Source organism: Argiope bruennichi, chromosome 9 (genome assembly GCF_947563725.1).
Source record: "Argiope bruennichi chromosome 9, qqArgBrue1.1, whole genome shotgun sequence".
NCBI classification, from domain to species: Eukaryota; Metazoa; Arthropoda; class Arachnida; order Araneae; family Araneidae; genus Argiope; species Argiope bruennichi.
This window is the reverse complement of record NC_079159.1, coordinates 91,964,204-91,989,721: the sequence shown is the minus strand read 5'-3', so window position 1 is coordinate 91,989,721 and position 25,518 is coordinate 91,964,204. Positions and strand designations below refer to the sequence as shown.

General features: G+C 25.7%; 1 protein-coding gene across 1 annotated transcript; it reads left to right on the top strand.

Moving 5' to 3' along the window:
- Window positions 1-565: 565 nt before the first annotated feature.
- Window positions 566-24,269, top strand: LOC129983978 (histone-lysine N-methyltransferase KMT5C-like). Its single transcript, XM_056093712.1, has 10 exons — window positions 566-1,027; window positions 1,123-1,202; window positions 1,657-1,694; window positions 11,208-11,377; window positions 13,443-13,608; window positions 14,362-14,474; window positions 14,659-14,845; window positions 16,481-16,617; window positions 19,694-19,863; window positions 22,166-24,269. Exons 4-10 carry the CDS (start codon window positions 11,229-11,231, stop codon window positions 23,815-23,817), a joined length of 2,574 nt encoding a protein of 857 aa, XP_055949687.1. The 5' UTR covers window positions 566-1,027; window positions 1,123-1,202; window positions 1,657-1,694; window positions 11,208-11,228; the 3' UTR covers window positions 23,818-24,269.
- The last annotated feature ends 1,249 nt before the right edge of the window (window positions 24,270-25,518 follow it).

The window sequence follows — 25,518 nt, the reverse complement described above, 5'->3', positions numbered from 1 at the left end:
TAAAAAAAACTTTCTTTCAATTTTTGCGAGGTATTTTAAAGAAAAAAATTGTGCTTCTGACCTTTTAATTAACTATCAAGATCAATATTAAAGACTACTTTTTATACATAAATGATGTTGAATTTATGTTTAAGATCAAAAATATTCTAGGACTTTTCATGTGAACCTGTTTGTGAAATTTGTACCCCATATGCAAATGTGATTCTTCAATCTATTAATTTGTGTCAGATCACAATTATGGAATATTATTATTTGACTTTTTACAATGAAGAAAAGCGATGTTTTTAGTTGCATTATTATCGTCTTTATTTAAATTTGTGAAGGGAGTACATGAGCAAACTTGAAATATTTTCTTTCTATTCTAGAAATTTCTACTTTATTGAATCCTTTTAAGATAATACTATGAGAAATTCGATTAACTATTTTATCTTCATTAGAGTTTAATTTTTAACACAAATCTTTCTTTTTTAAAACCGATATTCTCTATTCCACGTTGGCCTTATTTAAAAAAATATCTGGCAATATTTGTTAATCAAAAACAGCCGTTGCCATACGAGTTCCTTGAACTACGATTGTTATTGGTCAGAAATATTATAATAAACTAGTGTAATATGCAATTGAGTTGACCAAACGCTTACATACATATTTTTGTCACAAATTGGTACATTAAGTAATTATGTCTTTTAAAAAGAGTGTATCATTCTATATTATAAAGATCAAAGTAGGTGAATTGTATTTCATCGCATAAGATGAAAAGATGCTCATTCAAAAAGAGAGGTTCCCAGATGGTTTTGGAATCCCCTTGCTCTAGAAAATATATTTTTCCGTTTTATCTAAGTATTTGTCATAAAAAGCACTTGTTATAAACAAATATATATTATTGTATATCTGTATGTTTTTACATTATTACACAGTAAAAAAACGTCTTTCGATGAAAAGTTTCGAATGACGCTTAGGACTGCTAAGCAATCTCTGTCGATATTTCACATTTGTAAACACTGGGTTATTAGCAAAACACTCACAAAAGGTATATGCCTGTTTATCATATTATTATAATTTTATGGGGAATAACTTGACGATATTTATTAATTTACCTGATTATTTTTTTATTTCTTTGAACAGAATTAACACTCGTCATGAGATGTTTACATGGAGCCTAAATTTACTGACAAGATGTTTATTTATTCCTATTTTTTAAACAGGTACGTTAAGCGCTTCAAGCATTTTTACCCATACTTTTTGTTGATCGCTTAATATAAGTTTAAAAATCGTCTGAAATATTTTTAATTATTACGCCACATAACTGTTGCTTAATGATGACAAAACATTTTTTTTTATATATATATTCTGCGATCTATGAAAGTTACAGAATACGTTGGAAAATTGTACGATTTTCTTCCTCTTTTCATTATATTAAATTAAACAAATCTTTATAAATTTGCATGTTTCATAATTTAATTTTTTTATAAAAATGAGATGCAAATATATATATTTTTTTATTTTATTCTATTCATACAGAATTCTGATGCAGATTATTTCACTTATTTTTCTACACTTTATTTTTATCACAGTTAATCTGCTAAAAAATTATTTGAGGAATACTATGTATTTTATAACAAATATTACAATACTGATTTTGTTCATTTCTTTTTATAGATCTTTGCTATTGTGATTTTTTCCCTTTTTTTGCTAAGGTATGTATATTTTATAGATTTCTTTTAATCTCTTAATTTGCTGTATGCCACATTTTACTAGTATACTATTGGAAACATTTATAAAATAAGTTAGAATAAAAAAATTAAACTTATTTGGAAATATTGAACTGATTTTCAAAATTCAAGTTAAGCTTCTTCAGCACTTAATCTTATAAAATGTATTAGTCTAATTTCATATTTTCTTTCTGTCATTTTATCCTTTCCAGATTTTTTAAAATTAACACACACAGACACATATATGGACTATCTTTACTAATTACTATCAGAGTAATTTTTTTATGTTAATTTAATTTGAGGTTAATTGCTTCCAAATTTGCTTCTTTTTATTATCCTTTAAAATTGAAGGCATTCACCAAATCCATGAATAAAATGATGGAAATTCTATGTCTTTTGAAATAACCTAGTTCTTAATGTTATATTTTCTGTGATTATATCATACCAATTAATTTTTTTCAATAGTTAAGGCTTGAAAATTATATGAATTTAATATGTTTTTTTTCTTCTTATGTTCATAATATATTAAGCTATATTATGGTACAAAATTTACATGTTACCTTTTTATATCAATTTTTGTTATCAGGTAAGTATTTGGACATTTTGTAAAAATGCTTATTTTTCAATTTATATATTTGTTCAATTTGGTAAGTATCAATGTTTTTCTTTACTGAAAAAGAACAATCGTCTCTACTGCTCCATTTGAAGAGAAAATCAACATTTACACTAAGCATTGATTCTTTTTTAATTTTGTTGGATATGAAGTTATTCAAGAGATGTTGCTTGCAATGACATAAATTGAGAAATTATTATTTGTCCTTTTTTACATTGATTTTAAATACATCTTTATGTTTATTAACTTTGAATAATTAGGAATGCATAGAGGAAAGATAAAATTCATTTGGGTGATTTTATTATTTTTTAAATGTTAAATTGCTCAAACAGACCTTAGCACACAGCAGATTATCTTGGAGAGAGTGCAAGTTTCTGATGGATTCTTTTTCTGCCGAAATAAAGCTTGAGTACTTTTAGCTCTATTTGAATGTAGTATCAGATTATCAAAAATAGTATCATAATCAGATTGTAACTCTTCTGTGTCCAGCTCGTATGCTGTTTATTATAGAGTTAAAAGTTTGACAGCTCTTACTTTAGCATACTTTAAATGCACAATTTTAAACTATAGTTTAGTTTAATAGTAAATATATGATATAATCTATTATATAATTATCTGAAAGGAAGCATTATTAACTAAATTGATCACTTAGGTGAGTAATGACATTCCATTGGGCCAGATACAACATGGGTTCTTAGTCTGTCTGGCCTATTGGTTGGAGACTTAAGAATAATGGTACAATAATTTAAAAAAAAAAATGGTAAAATCAATGCATTTCTATTCAAACAGATTATGAAAAGTTCTTTGGAATGCAACAATTGTTTCATTGGTTGCAATGGTATAAAAGAATTTTGTATTGTTATTTTTTAGTATTTTTGGAATTCTTTTTGAGTTTTATTATAAATTATATTGATCCAGCATTTTTTTTTTTTTTTTTTTACCTATTTTGAAAACAATTTGTGATTTTTTTTTTTTAAATACAAGCATATCTTATTGAAAACATTAAAACAGTCTGACTGGTGAAATTGTTTTTTTTTAATAGTAAATTTTTTCCTTATAAATCAATACTTCGTAACTATTGTATTTTAGCATTTTTTTTATATATATACTTGATTTTTTTAATGTCCATAATGTTTAGTCCATCATACTAAGCTAACTCAGCTTGACTAATCCTGGCCCTTGTATCATAAAGACCGATTCATTCAGTCATTCCATCTTAATGAGTCATTTTAATTTTGAAAGCTTTTGGTTTATAACTTTAAAATCAATTTAATGCATCTTGCGTTTCTGTGAAGTTTAAAAAAAAGTACCAAATTGGATTTGAATGCAACTTTTCTTCTAAAATGAGTGATTTTTTTGTAGTAGCAGAATTGCTCCTTATTAATGAAATGCAAAATGTGTTACACATTTTTTAATTTTTTTCTACATTTGTTATCTTTTGAATTTACTAAAAAGATTGTTATACACTTGCAATAAATTGTCTATTTAATGAGTATTTTAGAAAGTAAAGAAATCTTGATATTGCTTTCATTTTCAGTCATTAAGGAAAGCGTTAATTTCGATAATGGGCTGATTATCATTTAATATTTTGATAAATTGAGGGGGAAAAAACTCATTTCATTTTGAAGCACTCTGATGTTTACAGATTTTCTGGATTTTATACTATACAAGCTATTAATTTTTTTTCATAAAATAAGAATTTTGTGGAATAAAAATGTTAGTATTAAAAAACTTTTTTTCAAAAATTCATCAAAAGGGACTATTAAAATATTTAAAAATTGTGAATATTATACAAAAAAATTGGCAGAATAAAAAAAATTTTTTCTAAAAAAGCATCAAAATTGTAGACAGAAAATGTTACTGTAATAAAAAAAAATTATCAAGAATTCATTTAGAATTATACATATTCTAGAAATTACTATCTTACTAAGAATATTTGTAACTTTGTAGTTGCCTTTGGTGACAAGCTGGTTGGCCATGGAGATTGGCTACATTTAGTTTCAGTTAAATATAAATTCAAATCTGAGATTCTGTCAAATTGTCAGACATTAATGTCGTATTATTTTAACAGCATTTGTTCTGTTCATTTTGTAAGCCTTTTAATGAAGAGCCATTCCCATGACAACATAATGTTATCAAAAAAATAAATGTACGATTCATTTATCTCCTGAATTTCACTATTTTTATTCATATTGTAAACTGCACAGTTATTAAACAGGAGCTTTCTTCTTTATCTTTCTACACTGAAAGAAAATCATGGAATTAAATATTGCAAGAAATTATGAAAATGTTTTAAATTTGGATATACACTATAATATAATGTTGGAAATTGGAGGGGGGATATTAAGAATTTCTTAATATTCAAGTGATTATTAAAAAGATAATTTTCTTAATTTTTGAAATGTTGTAAAATTTATGTTTGTGCAGTAAAATTTTCAGAAATTATTTTGGAAAAATTTCAATACTTGACATAATTTTAATTAAATTAAAAGTTCTAAAAAATCACTCTTTAGTTGCACATTTCTATCCTCCAAGGTATATATGTGCCAAAATTAGTAACTATAGTTCAAAAGATGTGGTTTATAAAGTGACAATACATACATGTAATGATATTTTAACTCTAATTTCAATTTAATTAATTTTCAAGATTTTATCTTAATTTAGCCCATAGTAACTTCATTCTAAAATATTCTCTTATTTCGTGGTCCAATTCCACTGTCTCTACTTAATTAATTCAAGAGAAGCTTTGTTAAATTGTTGAATCAGCTAAAATCTAACTTTCCCACACTGCGCTTGAAGAGATAAAATACCGCTGATCAGACAAATTCTTTTTTAAAATCTCCCTGTGTTTTCCCTGCCTTGTCCACGCGTGTAACGAAAATCCCTATTGAAATCTCATAATACATTAGCACTGTAAAGAAATATTTTCCCTATCAAAAGAAATTATATAAGGCCTATCAAAAGAAATTATATAAGACCTATCAAAAGAAATTATATAAAAAAAAATTATATAAGACCAGGGGTAAAATGTCCAAGAGCTTTTCCCTCATTCCTTTTCTGTGTGCTCATCGCTTGTACATATGCCTGCTTCTACAAAATGAAATAAAATGACGTCACGAAATTAAAAGTATCTTCACTGTCTTCAAACTGCATTCTGCTTCACATAAAATAATGTTACATACGCATATTCATCTTTATTATTTTGAGAGATTTTATTATTTTATTTTCAGAAGATAATATGAAGTCAGTTTATTGTGAAGAGATAAGAATTTTAACTTTATTGAATTTTCAAAATGGTGAATGCAGTTAAATAAAGAACATACATTAAATTTTCTTTTCTTAATGCAATTTTCGTTACAAAGACATTGAAATATGTTACAAACATCCTTTAAAAATTACTATTTATCAAAAATAAGAATTGTCAATTAATATGAAATTTTCAAGAAAGTGGAAGATTAAATTTAAAAACTCAAGATAAAGTTGATTATTTTCTTTTAATGTTAGAGTGCATGTATTATGAACTTTTAACAGTATCAATAAAGAATTTGTTAATTTAGTGTTTGCATGAATCAGTTCATGCATGACTGAATTTGAAATGTTTTGCATCTTAATGTGCCATTTCTTAATAGCATTATTATATATGTATGTGTTGTTGAAAAAAATCTAACATATATAGCCCCACATGCTCCATATTCACAAGATACGATAATTTGTGACTTTTTCATGTTCCCATGGTTGAAATTACCTCATCATGTTCTTTAAAACCATTAATGTATTAAAAGAAAATTTAACATGAGTCTGTAAATAGTTTCATGAAAATAGCTTTAAACTATGTTTTGAAATTGGAAAAATATTCAGAAAGGTGCATTGTGGTTGTAGGGGATTACTTTAATAGAAGATGTAATAAATATTGAGCTGTCATTTTATATCGATCCTTGTATTTTTTTCATTACAGTTGTGAAATTATAATTTTTTTTTAATTAGAGTAATATTTATATAATTTTTTTCAAGTTTTAGAAGGATTAGGGATTTGAATTGTTAATACATATTTTAAATTATTCTAAACTTTAAAATTACTGTATATTATTTTGTATTGAAACACTAGGAAGAATTAGTAAGTTAAACATATTTATTGCTTTCATTTTAAAAAGATAAAACTATCTTTATGACCAAATCTAATTGCTTATTTATAACAACATGGTAAATCATATTAATCAAGAAACTTTAAAATTGATTAGATATGTGGTAAATTTTTTTATTAAATTTCAGTATTAAATTATGCATTTTTAATTTTTTTTTCTTTTACCCATCTTTTTCAAAGCTTCTGTAATCATGAGGAAGCAATACTAATTTAATCATAACTTTTAATTTTCAATAATGATTCTGTTTTCTATCTTGTTAGCACCAAATAAATACTCAGAAAATTCTTCCTGTAAAGGAAATTTTCTACTCATTCTCCTTTTCACTTCCGTCTATGATCATGCTTTCTCATCCCCATGTATAATCATAACCATGAACTGAATATGTGGTTAAAAGTAATGTCTGAATTCTGGAAAACTATTGATTAAGTGACAGAATTTAAAAAGGAGAGAAATGCTTGATTAAAATGCTCCCATTTCCAAAAATTTTTATTAAGTAATAATAATAAAAAAACACAAATCAAAAAGCCATGATGAAATTTTTTAAAAAATACTGTATTTCTCTTATGCACTTCTTCATTGAATCTGAAAATATTGGTGTAAACTGAGAGAAAACAAATTTTGGAAAATCACTCGCATTGCTTTGAAAATTTGAGTGAATTAACAAAAAAAATGTTACTAGTAGCGGGAAAAAATATATTTATATTCCCATTAAAAATACAGATACAAATATACTTTGGCATTTTGTTTGAACTAACAATATTGTAGTATAAATAATTGTCTAGTTCTGAAAACCAATTTAAATGTATAATTTCTTTTTATATATTTTTTCATGTTGTGATAAACTTTTTTCTTTTTTAAACTTTTGAAATATTAATCATTCACTGATTTTCTGTATATTTTCTAAATTAATATATATTATTTTGAGTTATTTTTCCATACCATTCATTATTTTTGTTTAATGCAAAGTATTCTAGATTAGCCTGGAGAAGATGGGGGGGGGAGATTATTTTTTATTTAATGCATAGTTACTTGCATATTATGTGTGGAAGTCTATAGTTTCCTGTATCTATGAAGAATATTTTCAGCCCTTTGGACTACAGAAGGAAAACCTCTGACTTCCCAATCTTAAATCTTCCCAATTAAATCTTAAATCCCATTAAAAGAAGTATTTAATGTTCTTTAAAAGGTGATTGATAGTATTTTCCCCCAGAGTAGTTTTTAAATTAAATTTATTACCTTTATTATTAATCTAGTTATTCTAAAATAATTAAAAGAAAAATTTAATGTACAGGCATATAACTGCTTATATCTATATTTATTTATAAAAAGTGAAGCGGCAGTAACTTGATAGTGATTTTTAAAAATTGATAAAGAAATGAAGCGGCTTATTTTTTTAGCGATATGTTTTGTTTCTAGCTACAACTGTTTTAAGGATAGTATATTGGTATAAGACAAGTTTAAAAAAATTTTTTTTCCTTGTTTTTGGAAATTAAAGTATATTATTACTAAAAAATATTGTATTTAAATTTAGAAATAGTGCAAAATTTTCATCCAAATTCTTGGATTTCAGTTACTATCAAAATTGAATAAAAAAACTACTACATTTTCTGAGCATATTTCCTTAAGTTTTAAAGCTTCATGGTGCTTTCATAATTAGAATATGCTTTTAAATTCTAGTTCTATCAAAAGATTTCTGGAATTAGCATATATATCTATTAATCATACATGAGAATGTGTATGCATTTATTAACACTCTGTTGATCATATGGTTTGATTCAGAGCCTTCAACTTTGGCACAAATATATTTTAGAGGTTGAAAATATGCATCACTCTTTCGAAATATTAATTAATTAAAATTTAACATTATTTTGGCATTTTCTTGCTATAATTCTCAAAAATATTATTGCACAAAACTGACATTTCCACTATTTTCTATTTCAAAATATTGTCATTTTAACAATACCAATTGTTATATAATTTTTTCCTGGATTTTGATATTTTTTTTACATATTTCTTATAATAGTCTTTATTATTTCAATAAATTTAAAACAATTTTAATATTTCATCAAATATTTATTTGTATAACTTTATTCTATTGTTGAAAGCTAAAAAAAGATAGATTTTGTTAATTATCTGAGAATAAAAAAGCAACAGTATTGTTTAAGACAATATACAAGTAAAAGATAGATTTAATGTTTTTTATATCATGAAACTATAACTTTATTAAGAATATTAATTTATGTAACAAACAGATCAAGGATAAATCTTTTAAAATAACATAAGTATAAAACCTAGTACACTTTGTTACTTAAATTTTTTGAGAGATATAATATTTAATTGAAATTGAACAAAATCAGGATTCATAATGCACTTGCTGGTCATCAAAGATAAGGCTTAAAGGAAATTGCAGTTATAATATTTATTGTTTTCAGTTCACACTAAGTCAAAAAATAACCTATAAGTTGATTTTCAGTTTTCCTATGTGATATGTACTAATTTTATTTGTTGTGTATGCTTTTAGCAATGTTAAATCTTGGATCAAACTGTGTTTGATATCTGACCAAGACCGAAAACCATTTTCTGAAACCCTCTAGATGTTAAATGAAATCTGTGAAAATGAAACAATGAGAAAACATTACACAATTAGCTGAAATTTTTAAATAAATTTTGTGAATTTTGAAGCTGCTGTCATATTAATAGCTTTCTGTTTGAGTTGTGAGAACATTAAATTCATTTGACAGATCAGATTTTACATGAAAGTTAATATTTCAACTATCAATGAAGTTTCATCTGAAATTTATTTATGTAGAATTATTTATATGTTTATTAAGTATGTCTTTGAATATGTATTGTATTTGTATGTACATGGTTCCAAATATCAGTTCTTTGAATTAAAAAAAAATTATTGGAAAAAAAGGAAGGATTTCAGTACTTAATCTCATTCCTATGCATAAATATATTATGATAGTGACAGATAGTATTTTTAACACTTTTATTTGTCTTTATGTTATTCTATTGAATGGAAATTAAACTATTTGTGTTATCTTATTTGGAACAAAGTGAAAGGAGCAATTGATATTACTTTTTGTTTATAATGCTATCATTTATAAATTCATCTCAAGGTTCAAAATGAGACACTTCAAAAAATTTCAACATGTTCCAAGACATTTAGATGAAAATTACCTAAAAGAAATGAAAAAGTTTGTTGTGTTTTGCTGCATCACATTGCCTAAACCCTTCAGTCACTGCTATTAAGAATTATTTTGTCATGAATAATTCTAAACATTAGAATAAAATAACACTGAAAAATAATATAAAATTTATGACTTTTCAGTCAGAACAGAACTTGTCATATGTTGAGTAGAACCTGTTTTAAAAATGGGGCATTTAATAAATAGAAATAACAAATATTCTTTGTTAAACAAATAGTGATTAAAAAGAAAATATGTAATTAGTCTTGAAATATATCTGAAACTTGTTAATATATAATTTTTTTCCAAAGATGATACTTTTAAGGAATTTTTACCATGAGGAAATTTTAGAACTTTGAGTTATGATGAGCATTTTTTTTTTTAAATTTACAATTTTAAATAAAGATTATAAGCAAACAAATTATTAAATAATGATATTTTATTTAAAAAAACAATAGTATATTTACTTCAAATAATATGTGGAAATATATTTACTTTAAGTAATTTGATGCTTTCTATTTGTACATATGTTACTGTTAAAGATCGAAAGATGTTAATGTGCAGATTACCTAACTAATCTGCAGATTAATTGATTTGCTCCAATAAGGTGTAGAATCAAGAGTTTTCCTTATTTTAACTTGGTAATGTGCACATTAGAGGCTTATGTATAATTGAAATTCAAAAATTTGTTTTTCTCATTTCCTTTCTCACCTCCTTCCCCCTTTCCCTCCATTGTTAGTTTGGTTCACCAGCATTTAATTATCATTGGCTATTTTTATTTCTCATAAGTTGCGTAATTTTATCATATGTTTCATAAATTCATTTCCTTAAATGTACTAATATGTTATACCATTTGATTCTTTGTATTATAATTTTTCAATTGATTGATGTTTGATTCTCTCAATTAATTTGTTATTTGCTTGATTGTATTAACATGATTCTTTAGATATTGAAAGATAAATAAATAACATTATGTCAATTTCCTTAATTGCATTAATGTTTTAACCCATTTGATTCTTTGTATTGAATGTTTTAAATTAATTGACGATTGATGCTATCAATTAATGTGTTAATTGTCCAATTGTACCAACTTGATTCTTTAGAATTAAAAGATAAATAAACAACATTTAATTTAAGCACACATAATCTTTGTTGTTGTTCTTGTAAAGATCTGATTTTAATTTTTATGAGTGTCTAGTATGCAATGTGCAGATTAATAAGTGTCTAGTAGGTAATGTGAAGATTATATAGATAATTTGAGAAATGAAACAATTTTCTGCTCTAACAGATTGCCATAGTTAATCCGATTTCCATGTAATGTGCAGATTATCTAGCTAGATTAACTAATTTTAACACTTTAGCAGTAACATATATAAGAATCTTTTACTACGGCATTGTATTTCTTGAAAATAAGATTAAATATACACCTCAATTTATTTTATTTTTTTATTGTATAACTGAAGTAATATGGTTCCAATATATATGTATATTATGTGTCTTAAATAGTGGAAATCAATACTTTTATTTAAAAGAAATCTTTTCATCTTTGCAGTTTAAGTAAAATCCTGTAAAAATGCTTGTGGAAGTTGGTTCAAGACATCATTCTCGTTATACACCATCTACGGGAATGACTCCCAAAGTACTTTGTGAACATGATGATCTTGCAACAAGTTTAGTTCTTGATCCTTATCTTGGTTTCACTACTCATAAAATGAACATCAAGTAAGTAATCATCAGAGCAGTGGACCATTTATGTAATATAAATAAAATAATACTTGTATATTGACTGAATGCCAGCAATCAAGCATCCAAAAAAAATTGCTAAAGATGTCATATTTATTGCAACTAGTGAGTTTTTTGTTTAAAAAAAATTGCCAAAGGTGTTGTGTTTTTTCGTGTTAATCCTTTCTGGGGTGGTGGTCGCAAAAAAGGACACCAATTAAAAAAAATTATAAAAAAAGTATCGGCTTTAAAATCCTAAAAATGCTGGAAAAATAGCATATAGTCTCCTTTTAGAAAAATAGATGTCAGCATGAGCAATTTTCATTCTTCTATAGCATTAATTTTATGTTAAGAATACTCTGATTTTTTGCCTCAAATTTGTTAAATTTTGATCTTTTAAGAAATGAAATTTTTTCAAAACCAATCCCCCATTTTCTTAAATTATCTATGAGGTATTAAATAATAATTTTGTTTAATCTTCAAATTAATTTAAGGACAACCCAAATTGACTGATTCACAGGTGTCCTCATTTGAGGACACCACCTATCTAGGACGTCGGTTATTTTAGTTTGCCTCTCTTTATGTGGAAGATGCAGTTTGTAATTTTGCAGAGAAGGATGTGATGTTGATTCTGTGTTTGGGGGGAGGGGGTTATTTATTTATCTTCACATTCAAGAAAAAGAAATCCATGTTTGAATCCAGAAAACATTCCATATTTAAGATTTGTTTGTTTGTTTTTCCCCGTCCTAGATTGTTACTTATGTTTCGTCTTTATGTTCTGTTTTATTTTTTGCTATCTTTTTTTCTGTAAATATTCAGTTTTATGCAGCCATAATTTTTTATTTAAACTTTTTTTCATAATTATTATTATTGACTTATAATTATTATTATAGCATGGAAATATTGTGCAGCAAAAGATTTTTAAAAAAAAGTAGACAAAAAAGAAAAGAAAATGTTAAACATATGCTCATCAAGACCCCCCTTGAAAATGAAAAGCATGAACAAAACATGAACAGTGTGCAAAACGATTTCCTGCTATGTGTTGGTCAAAAAGACACTCCCACGTGCTTTGAGAAATTTCATGCAAAATAATAAGTTATTTTAATTATTTTTATTTCATGTTTTTCTCTTAATTAATAAAATTAACTCCTAATTAATCAAATTTAATAGTGAATATTTATTTTTAGCATTTTAATTAAATAGTTTTTATTTTTAGTTGAATTAAATTATAATTTATACTAAATTGTAATAGTTCTTATTTTTTAATTATTTATATTTATAAGATTTAGCTTAGAATTTTTATAGTAAATATATTATATTTTGTATATTTAATATTTTAAATTACCTAGATTATGGATAAAAAGTGTCCATAAACCTGAAAATGCATAATTGCTGCTGTTGTCATAAGGTATTCATTTAATTTTGAAAGATTATTTACACAGAGATTGCTCTAGTTATTCGGCATCCTCGTTTGAGGACACCAACCATGCAAAAGGAGGCAAGTAAAAAAAAAAAAAAAAATCAGTCTGTGATCCATTGTTTACAACCTATTAATCACATTGAATGTGTTTTTTCACTATATCTCAAAAATTTTAATGACCCATGTTGGAAAGAGTGAAAGGTATTGTGTTGATTAAGTTCGCTTGTGATATGTGGTTAAGCCTAAAGTTCACTAGTAATATGTTGTTAAGCTAAAAATTTATAAATTGTATCTGGTTAATATGCAAGTATCAATAAAATGAATTCCTTAAATCCTGCAAAAGTAAAAGCTGAATTGATATATTTTCTCATTAACACAAATTTCAATGTTTTTGGTTTGAAACTTTATTATTCTTTTAGTTGATTAATTTTCTTTTAAATATTTTATTTTACGATACTTTTTATATCTCAAGTACTTTTTGTGTAAATGTATTCATTTTATTTTTCTGTTAATCATACTTACTTTATTTCTTGGTGGTGGTTATATTTAACTTCCTTGTTTTATGAAATTCAGTTTTCTTTGTTTCAAGCCTGTATTATGTCTGAAAAAAGCAGGCAGAAAAGTTTTTAAATTTATTTATTTCAGCTTTACACCTTTTGATGTGGATCGAGGTAAACTACTTCAGGCTTTGATGGACTTTACAAATGATCAAGATTATGAAAAAGCTTATAAAGCACTGACAGCGTGGGATTGGTTCCCACGTTTTGTGATGTCAAAGCCTAGGAGTCAACAAGCAACTCTTAAAGATCATGTAAGTGACTTTATTTGATAAAATATTTATATAACTGGACTTCTACTGCTATGTTTTAGATTATGCAAGAAATCCATAAGCTATTTTCTTTCTTAAAAAATATACTCTAGGGAATGTGCTTCTGAGTTATCATTCAATAATTTATTAAGATTAATTTTATTATTTATCAGTTTCTTTAACTGCTTTTACAGATATTATAAATTGCAATCTTAAAGTAGATATGCAATTTTTTTGTAATATGACATTCAATTTAAAGGCATATTTTTTAGGACTTTTATTATTTTGAAATCTGGGTGATGATTGTTTGTGTAAAATTGGGCTACTTTAAAAAAATTGTGATTAAACTATGTCTCCTAATTAAAATCACTCTTGATCTTAAAATCGTTCCCAGTTGTATGTACTAGATTCTAATTTTATATTTATCAAAAAAACTAAGAAAAATTGCCTTTTAGAAACTTTTTAAAGTTGGCTTCAAGATGAGTTGAAGGCTTGAATCAAAACATATCATCATAAAATAAAATTAAAATTTTAATGCATTAAAGAAAATTTTAAAATAATTTTTTGAAAAATAGAATTTTTTGCTCTGTGAAATTATTAAAGTTCTCTAAAATACTTCTTGTTGCTTTTAAATATCATTTTCTAATGAAAGTATTTCCACTTATTACAAAATTTCAAATTTGAATTTTAGTGGTTTTAGTTTTTTATCAAAAGTCTATGTTAGTTCATTTTAATCTGTATTATTTTATATTTTAGATTTTTAGGTACCTACGAATATTTGATAAAGAATCTGGTTTTCGTGTTTGCATTTGTGAAAGATATTCTTTGGAAGGAAATGTTGGAGCTAAAGTGTGTGCAACCAAAAAGTGGTGAGTAACTGTAATTATAATTCATAAGTTACATGGATTAAAGTAAAAAATTATTTGAAAACTTTTTCTTTCAATTTCAGAATATTTGTTTGGAGAATCTTATGTATATTATTTAGCTATTTTTTAAAAAAATAAAATATGTTAAGAATGTTTCTCATTTTCCTCTTCTGAATTATTTTTACAGGTATAAAAATGATAAGATGCATTACCTTGTTGGGTGTATTGCTGAACTGACCGAGAAGGAAGAAGCAGAATTACTTCATCCTGGAAAAAATGATTTTAGTGTTATGTATTCCTGTAGAAAAAACTGTGCTCAACTTTGGCTTGGGCCTGCAGCTTTTATTAATCATGACTGTCGTCCGAACTGCAAGGTTTGTATTTATCAAATGCAGTGTGAGTTTCAAATAACCTACAACTTTGAATTAAAATGATTTCTCAGAGTACCATTAGAAGTTGCTACAAATAACAGTTAAACTCTCTCATTTTTTTACATATCGTCCAAACCAAACCTGGAGATTGTATTTTTATTGTTAGAAATTGGTATTTATGATGTTGATGAAAATGCAATAACAGCCGACAAATACAACAAACAAAAACAATTGACACTATTAAGTGAGTTTGGAATACAAATTACAGTGGATGTTGCTTAATGTGATTATGGTTAATGTTATCATTCACTATATATTATCTAAATCTTCTGATCCCAAACTGAAATATTCAAATGTATAAATAAAATATATTTTTGGTGTGATCACAACATTGTATAATATTATCAGTTTTTTTGCTATAGAGAATTAATCGATTCTTCATTTTTCATCCAGTATTAATAATTTTTGATAATGGAATTTTTTGTTTCTCTTGTAAGAAAGCAATGGAGAGCTATTTGAATTAATTTTATCTGATAGCTATGCTGCCAAATCTGGCTTGAAACCTGTTGAACAGCTATAAATCATTGTTGCCTTTAAATGAATTATGAAAGCAAAACAGGGGGGGGGGCAGAAAAATAATGTGAATGTTAAAGATAAAATCAGAATTTTTATCAACTATGAAAGTTTGTCTAAAGTGAAATGTTACAATACAATTAAATATTTCACAATCTCCTCTTTGTAAAATTGTGAAAAATTAAAAACTTAGTGAGCTAGAGGAATAAACATTTTAGTTTCTGACAAGAGTAAAGGTGTTGAAAAGAAAAATCCTCCATTAAATGCTAAAATGAGTAAAGCCCTTGATGTTTTGAAATCCATCATCATTGTTCTACAAATAAAAAATATATATGTATGAACAATATATAAGAAAACCATTTCGGAATAGTTGTCATTAAGCAACAATTAATAATTATTTTATTTGTTATGTTTGGAATAAATCATTGGTAAACCCAAATTTAAATTAAATATGATAAAAAATAGTTGATTATTATTGTCAGGCGATAAATGTTATCAAACTTTTTAAATTCTAAAATGTTCACATTAAGGAGCAGCTACTGTATTGCCTATTAATATACAAATCATTATCCAGATGCATTACATTAGTCAATTTATTTACCAGATATTAATCCATTTGGGATCATATAAAATGATTTATTTTTCAAGAGGAAGCCAAAAGATTATATTAGCTTCAAAAAAGACTTAACCAATCAATCATAAAAATAATCATAAAAAAAATTTCAATCATAAAAAATGAATCATCTGATAAATTTGGACTTGGTTGTCATAGTATCTGATATCTCTGTAAGTTCTTACTCTGAAAATGTCATCCACTAAATTCATTTTCCATGTTCATTTCAAAAAGTTTGTAGTACTCTTTTAGTGACTCTAAAATTATTTCAATTCAAAGCTGTTAGCTATTTAAAATTTGTATTGCATATACTAGACACGATTTGCACATTTGCCACCCATGCCAGCACAGTTTTTCAAATTACACTGCCAACTTATGTAGGTTACAGGAATACATTTGGTTTCTTTATTGTTTTAAAATAGTTATGCTTACTATGTATTGAATTTTTATAGTTTGTTCCAACTGGACGTGATAGTGCATGTGTTGAAGTATTGAGGGACATAGATGCTGGTGAAGAGATTACTTGTTTTTATGGTGAAGATTTCTTTGGTGATAATAATTGCTACTGTGAATGTGAAACTTGTGAAAGGTAAGATTTATTCATATAAATTTTCCACTTTAGCATTAAATTGGAGAGAAAATGATAAAAAGTCAGATTAATCTATTGAGGAGTGTTATACTGAAATAATTTTCCCTTTAAATATGTGTGTTTAAAGCTTTAACCATGATGATAAAGTATTTTATATCTTTTGAATTTTTCGTCTTCCACCCCCTTTGAAGAGGTTTTTTTTTTTTTTTTTTTTTCTTCTTCTTCTTCTACGTGAAGCTAGTCCTACTGAACCTCAAGGATTCTGAATATTTCCCGAAAACCTTCTGCAACTTCTATCATTGTTTGTTGTTTCTTATTTACTCGAGAGCATAAAATTAGATTATCTATTCTTTATTTTTCCTCAAATGTCTCGAAAGTACCGGTATTGGAGATTGTAATAGAAATTTTTTTTTGCAATCTGCACTTAAAATTGGCATTAGTATTTCAATAAAATTCATCCTCCTCTTTGAAACAATTCTGATCCTCCTCTTTTCAGAACAAAACCAACGACTTGCTTTCTTTCAGTAAAATCTTATCTTCCCTGGTAGTTTTTTTTAGAAGAAAAGAAACAAAAAATCATTATTTCTACATATTCTTGTAATTATTCAGTTTAAAAAAAAAAAAAAACCCTAGATGCAAAAGTTTATCGATAGAGACCAAGTTCAACAAAAAGCATCATTGAAATTATCCCTCCACTCCCACTCATTATGAATTATGTCACAATGTAAAGCTATATGGACTTTCTTTTGATTATATTAATACAAATATATCATTTGTAATAGAATCTGTCTTGGTAAATGCAACTGAAAAGAACATATAGATATTTTGAAAAAAAAAATAGTGCATTTTGTTGAAAAAGGAAAGACCGAAAACTTGGTTTTACATGAGTTAAGATGTTTTCAAAAACAGGAATATCTTTATTTTTGAAGTTTAATTTTCCAAATAAATTAGTATGTGTTATTTTTTTTTAATTATCTGCTCTACTTTATAATTATTTTTTTCTTGTTAAATAATTTTATGTTACTGTGTTATTAAATATATATAATTTTTTTATACATATACTCATTTGAAATTATTAGTTAATGGTAATTTATATGAAATCCATTAAAAATGAGTCTTCTAAATAAACTATCTGAATTATTAATGATTCAAGCAAAATTTAAAGAAACTATTTTACAAATTTCCATATTAGCTTGTATTGGCTGAGAAATCTTAAATTCATGATGAAACATTTATATCTCAACTTTTTCAGTTATCATAATTATTAACTATATTGTATTTTGATTCATAATAAATATCCAAAAAATGGAAGAAATTAGTATTCCAAATAATTATAGTATATTTGTAGCAAACATTTATTTGAAATATTATTTTCTCTCATTATAAATAAAGAATTTCTTCATTGAAAAAGACCTGAATTAATTTTTTAAAAAGATATTCTAACTAATTTTTAATGGTGTTATAATTTTTTAACTAAAGAAACATTGAATTTTCCTTTGAAATAATTGTAGTAGAGGGAAAATCAAAAAAGATTCTTAAAAAAAAAAGGTGAAATAGGCACTGTCCTATTATTCTTTTAAAGGCTAAAATTAAATCAATAATTTATTGCAGTTTTTAAATAAAAGCATTATATATTTTTATATAGGAAGAATGATATTTTTATGTTATAAGAATACTCTTTATTATTATTTTTTAATCCCTGTATATTTTATCTTTCATATAAATTTAAATGACCCTACTTTCTTTTTGAAAAGTGAACCATAAAGAATTTGAAGTACATTGATCAAATTTGACTCTTGTGTAATTAAAGTCTAATATATTCATTTACTTACCATTATTTTTATGAATAGACAGTTGCTAGATTTCTGTTGGCATCTGTCAATGTCTGAATGTTAAAAATGTAAATATCCTGAGGCTATAGTTGTTAATGAAGCAGCAGTCACTAGTAAAGGAAGAAACATTTATCAGTAAACAATTTATTATTATTATTATTTATTTATTTCTGTTCATATATTCACATGATATCATCATGATATTTTATACTTGCTGACCTTGCCAACAGTAGTATAATCATCATCAACATAAACACTTTAAAAATAATTATATTATATCTGTGAGATCTTTTTCTGGCCTTACTTAGGATTTATTTGTATTCAAAGTATTTAAGAATAATTTCATTATTTAAAATGAAACTTGTAAATTTTTGAAAACCCTGTTTTGTTTAATAATTTAAATTAGTGACTAGAGGAGCTGTATAAATTGACAGTAAAGTAGTAGGTAATGTTTTTAAAATAATTAAAAACATTACCTATTTAATAAAAAATTTATTAAAATTTTTTTCAAATAAAAAAAGGATAAAAATTGCTCAGTAAAATTATGTAAATTATTCAGAATAAAACAAACAGCTGGAGAAATGTTAGTAATACAAATATAAATTACTATGCCATGGATTAAAAGATTTTGCAGCTTGAATGTGGCCATTTTGGTATGAAGCATCTTAATTTTTAATGAAATTTTTCAGCTATAAAAAGTTATGGAAAATAGGTGAAAGTTACATGTATGTAATGGAAAACTACAAAATATGCTGAAAATAATCTTTTGTCAAATCTTCATTCATAGTAGATGATAAAAGTATTAAGAAAAAAAAAAAAATCTGGAGTTGTTCCTTATAACAAAAATGAATATGGGAGTTTGTTATGATGCTAAACTGAGCAATGAAGACTTAAGAAAAACAAAAGTGCTTGCTATTTAATTACAAATTGTAAATGTCTTACAAATAATATTGATTTATTTAATCAACAAAATCGTATGCTGTGATTGAAAAAAAAATGGTTTTACTTATATATTTAATCAATAATTAATGTCTTAAATAATTTTAATTAACATTAAAAATTAACTAGTTAAAATTTTTTAAAAATATCTATTCTTTAATAATTTGATAATATTATGTTTTATGTAATATATTGGTAAGAAATACTACTGAGTAACCAATGTTGGAGGGTATGCATAGCACTGTTATCCCTTATTAAATAGCATTTCAATAAAAAAATACATTAAATTTTTTTTAAATTTGCAGACGAGGTCGTGGTGCTTTCAGTACTAAAACTCCAAAACATGAGTATAGTTTAGAATCAAGACTAGCATATTGCTTGCGAGAAACTGACAACAGACTGAATCGTTTTAAGAAACAAGCCAGCACAAATGAGAAACCTGTAGATATAAATGATATGCTTACTAATAATTCTGGTAAGTGTATTGAATACTTATTTTCTTGCATATCAATTTTCATTATCTTGAAATTATTTTATTTAAATAATTTTTATTTTTTACTCAATTTTAGAATTTTAACAGCTCTTTGTATTGAATTCAAGGGAGGTCAAATCATATTCCTATCTTCAAAAGGAAAATTAAATTAAGGAAAAGGCTGATCTATATTCACGATCCGCTACCAAGTTTAGGCTGTTTTTTTTATTACAGCATCACCAGTTTAATGCTTAAAATGCGTGTGAAATTCCGTATCAACAAAAATTTTATAAAGAAAATAAGACATTCCTGCTGTTATAATTGGGGAAATTAAATTCAACTTATTTTTGATGCAATTTATATATTTTTGGAAACTTGAAGGACTTAGGATTTGTAAGTAACATATTTTAAATTTTTCTCCCATTTTTATTTCATTCTCAAATAAATGGTATTATATTGGAATCAAATCTTTTATTTTTATCATTAGAGATAATTAGATTGAACTGGATTTAATCTTTCATTTCTAAATATTTTTCAATATATATGGATATTCATAACAAAAAGATTCAGTCGGGAATTGATATGATATTCCAAGATTCATATGTTTAATACTTATGTGAATTTAAAATGAAATGATATTAAAATAAGCAGTATATTTTCTTAATGTATTAATATTTAATGATTTAGTTTTCCTTTGGCAACTATGATCATATGTTATTGAAATTTTTTGAAAAATATGTTACTGAAATTCTGTGATTATTTGCATTTATAAGAATGTTGGGTCAAAATTAAAAATTCAGTAATTAGCTATTGAAGGATAGTGTTAGGGTAATTATAAATTAGAAAAATAAAGTTTTATGACTTCCCTTTTTTAAATTGTTTATTAAAGGAAGACCTTTGTTTAAAAAATTATTTTAATTGTAATAACAGCTTCGATATGTACATCAATAATTTAATGTTGAAATAAAAAAATTTTAATACATACACTTAGTGCCATTCATTTACTACTTAAGCATTTTAAAGAAGTTACAGAAGATTTTGAATACTTCAGTGCTCTTATATTTAATAAGAGTGGTAAAATTTTTATTAGCTTTTTCTAACCTGATTACTTTTTACTAATCAGAGAATTTCAGCGTTTTAGAGATCACATTTTATCATTCTTGAGCTTGATTTTTTTTTAATCTAATAATTCTACAATATTTTTAATACTTCAAGTATTTTTTTTTTTGTATAAATTTATTCTTTTTTTTTCTTTGTTCAGTTAATCTTACTTATTTTGCTTCTTGTTTATGCTTACTACCATGTTCAATTACTTTATAAAGTTCAGTCCCCCCCCCCAGTTCTGTGGCATATCTAAATAATGTGTAGCTCTTTTGATATTCAATAAAAGTACTAAAAGCAAAAGAGGAAATAAAATTATTATTAGTATACTATCAAAACAAGTAAAAATTCAAAATGTCAAACAAATAATAATTCTATATCTTATATTAAAACTACAATCTTTTAAAAAAATTTCTTTATTTTTTTCTTATAATTTAAAAAAAATCAAGCCCCCCCCCAAAAAAAAAGATTTGTGTATATGACAATTAGAAAAATAACTTTTAAAAAATTCTTTAGATTTGTTGATGTTAATAATAACATTAGATTTGTTAATGTTAGTAATGTTCTTTAGATTTGTTGTTTTTTAATTATAGACAAATCAGAAATATTTATCTATTATTAAAAATTGAATTACTGTCTAAATTTGCCATACATTAAAAGTATTGTTAAAAAGATTATTATTTTTTAGTTTTTTTTAATAGTATGAAATATTAACGACTGCAAAATTAAATAAATTAACACAAGATATCAAGTTTTTAAAAATTCATGTTGAAGTTATTCTTCAGTGAAAATCAGTGTGTTATACTGATTTAATAAGTTATATGTTTCCATCTGATGACCCCTTTTAGCTTGAGTATTATAAAAGAAAGAAAAAATATGTATATTAACTTGCAAGTCTGTTTGGGCATTCTTTTTTTCCTTACTTAGCTTGCATTATTCTATTTAACAATTGTCTTCTCTTCTCACTCCAAAAAAAGATGTAGTGGAGTTCTTTTTGATGAGATTTCAGAAAGAAAGATACATAAAATAAGATTTTGCACATATTACTTTTGTTTTCTTATTGTTAATTTTCTTTTATAAACATGTGCGTATTATTTTAATGATATAATTTTTTGTGCAGTAAAATATATCTATATTCCATTTTGTAACTTGCAATCAATTCTACAAAAGCATTTATAAATAAGAGCATTATTATTTTTTTCAGATCCTAAATCAACCAGTAATCCACGTCGTAACATTATGCCTATGTTAGAAACTCAAAAGAAAAAGGTGAAGAATCGTAAGAGAGCCAGAAGTAAAGTGAAAGAGAATTCTACTGTTCAGATGGATACAAAGAATCAAACTGATATTGATAAAAAGTCTTGTAGTGTGACAAATATACCAAATAATTATGACAACAAACAGACTGAAAATGAAAATCATGAAAAGAATGAACCTATGTTAGAAAATGATGATACAAAAAGTTCTATAAAATCCCAAGATTCTTGTGAAATAAATGAAACTTCATCTTCTGAAAGTGCATTGGATAGTCAACCACCACATTTGGTCCAGTCTGATTCTTTGGAGGCTGGGTTTTATTCGATTTCATCCCCTAATTCTAAGTGTGTCGAAAATCCAACCAATATTGAAGTTGAAAATTCAACCAATGAACCATATGAACTTCTTTTCAGTCCCCCAACTCCAAATACAGAAATTGAGCAGCATATTATCTATCAAATTCCTGAATCTCTTAATCACCCTCAGAAATTCACTTCAGAATTTGGAAATTTTCCCAATCAAAATCCTATGTCTTTTGAAAGTTCAGATGTATTTTCTGCAGATGTAAATCACAATTCAGATCCATTAGGCTGCCCTCAGATATTTTATTCTCAAATCGATAATGTCATTACCCAAGATTCCAGTAGCAGTTCAGACAATGGTGATTCAGATGCTGTTCCGAGGGAACCTATTCTGCCAGTGAACAACAAATATCAAAGCGACTCGGGAATTGGCTCTGAGAGTAACGATTTCCCTATGGACTTCAATACCACACAAGATGCTGTGATAACACCTGTTTCAGTGGATAACAATCCTGAGAGCAATCTGTTTCCTAGATTAGAAAATAGTGATGACTTGTCTTTACCTTTAGATTCTGAGGAGCATCAGAAAGAATCTTTGCCTGCTCTTGAACCCATGAGTGATAGAAACGAATATTCAGAAGTGCTTCTGTCACGGATGAAAGAGACTTTAAGAGCAATCACAGAAAAAACTCCTTCACCTGAGACAGAATTCCTAATGGATCATAGTCTTTCACAAAAGAATGGGCAAATAGAAGTAGAAGAACCCTCATATCCGTCCACCCTTAAACTCAAGTGGACAAGTGATAAACCAAATGAAATAAAATCGGTTTCGGCGACCGAACAAGACAATTTGCCTTCCTGTGAACGCTCAAAACTGATTCTTCGTATTAAAAGAACTTATTCAGGCATTATTTATTCATCTACCAATCCCTTTGGGCTCCGAAACCCTGAACGTATGGAAAAATTCAATTCCAGGCATGATGAAAGCTTTTCCCGCAATAGCAGTAGTAGATATAAGAAGAAAAAGAGCAAACATAAAAAACACCACCATCATCATCATCATCGTAGACCTGATGAAGATCATTACATTAAAGTATTAAAACGGAATTCACCGGACTCCTATAAAGTGTATGATCAGCCTAGTGCACCTGATAGCCGTTATGTAAATGATGAAGACTTCTCTGAATTTTTGAAACGGGTCGGAGATGTAAAGTATAAACGAATTAAATTAAAATATGGAAAGAACAACTCTTTAAATATTGACATTCCACCTACAAAACTTAAAAAAGTGTCTTAATTTTTAATGTAAAAAAAAAATGTATTCATTCTTAACAGTTTTTTATAGCAATATTGTTTATTTTATATAGTAAATTTTTATTGTTCGTGAAACACTGCCATTATATGGTTCTTAAACTGATGTTTTATTTGTGTGTGTGTGTGCATGTGCGATTACTTTTTCATTTCACAGTTCTTTTTAACTTCTCAAAGTATTCCTTGACTTATGTGAAGTTTAAGATTACGATTAGATTAAAAAATATAAGAAATTGCATTTATTGTATGTTAAAGATATGGACATTCCTCTTTCTGTAAATAGATTACTTTTTTTTTCAAGCAGTGCATCTTTTGCTACAGTTTAGATTTTTTAACTGAATAATTCACTACTTTATAAGTATTTATTAATTAATTATAAACTAAGTTTCTTGAAAGCAGTGGTTCTCAATCTTTTTTTTTCTGTGTATTCATTTTCTGCATAATTAATATATTCATTATGTAAATGAAATGAAATTAATTAAAATTGTGAGATATGAATAATAAAAATTCAAAATAAATTTATGTTTTTGTATTTATTTATAAATTAAAGATAACTACAAGTAATAAAATATATTAAATTAATTTTACAAATCTTTGAAGAAATCTTATCATTTATCAATTTCATGCTTTTGAGGATATTTTGCTGCTAAAAAGTCAAAAATTCATTTTAGTGTTAATGATATTTTTAATCATAAATAGTAATTGCTAAAGGCAATTGAAAAATGAATACATTGCAAATTGAAAATCACTGCTTTAAAATAAGAAATTTATTTTATTCTACAATTAACATCTTATGTTTCGTTAATCATCTTATAGCACAGTTATTCATTGAAACCAAACTGTCTTTGCTGTGAATTCCTGGCAATGTCTGTCATATCATTTTTATTTATCATTAAAAAAGGAATACATTTTACCATACAGTTTGAGAACCAGAATTGTAACTTATTGAAAAGTTATAAATGGTTGAACTGTGATGCAAGAAATTATGTTTTGCTGATATTGTATGTTTTATCTATTTATTATTCTGTATTTAATTTGTATGATTACTGCCATCATTGTTGTAATTAATATTCATCATTTGTATTTTATATGTTTGTATTCATATTTTGCAAATTGTGATCTAGTTATAGTTGAGGGTTTAATGTTTAATTCTCTTTTTTATTTTAAAATTCAATCAAATTATTTAATAATTTTACAAAAGTATTGCATCTAATTTTTTTTCTTCTTTTTTTTCATTCTCTCTCTCTCTCTCGCAACAGCAACTTTTCATGTGTTTCATTTAATATATGTTACCAATTTCCAGGATTCATTTTCATGAAGGGGGGGGGGGTGAAAAGCACAACAGGACGAAAAGTATAAATCAGTAAATAATTCCTTCAGTTGCGAGTGTAATAATATTAATAATAAGTATTGCAAAAATATGTTTTCATTGACTTTTCAAAAGTCCTTGCCTATCTCTTACTAATTTCAAATGCTTGTATGTTCTAAAAAAAATTCTTTTATCCAATACATTAAATGATTTTTAAAAAAAATTTAAGCTGAGAAAAGGCATTCAAAAATTTGTTCTTAAAATACTTTTTTTTTTTTTTTGGCAAGATTTGTTTATATTGTCTTTCAGAGCTCAAAGTCAAATTATGATGAGATGCATATTTAATGTTTATTTCTGTTTCTAACTTGTAGAAATATT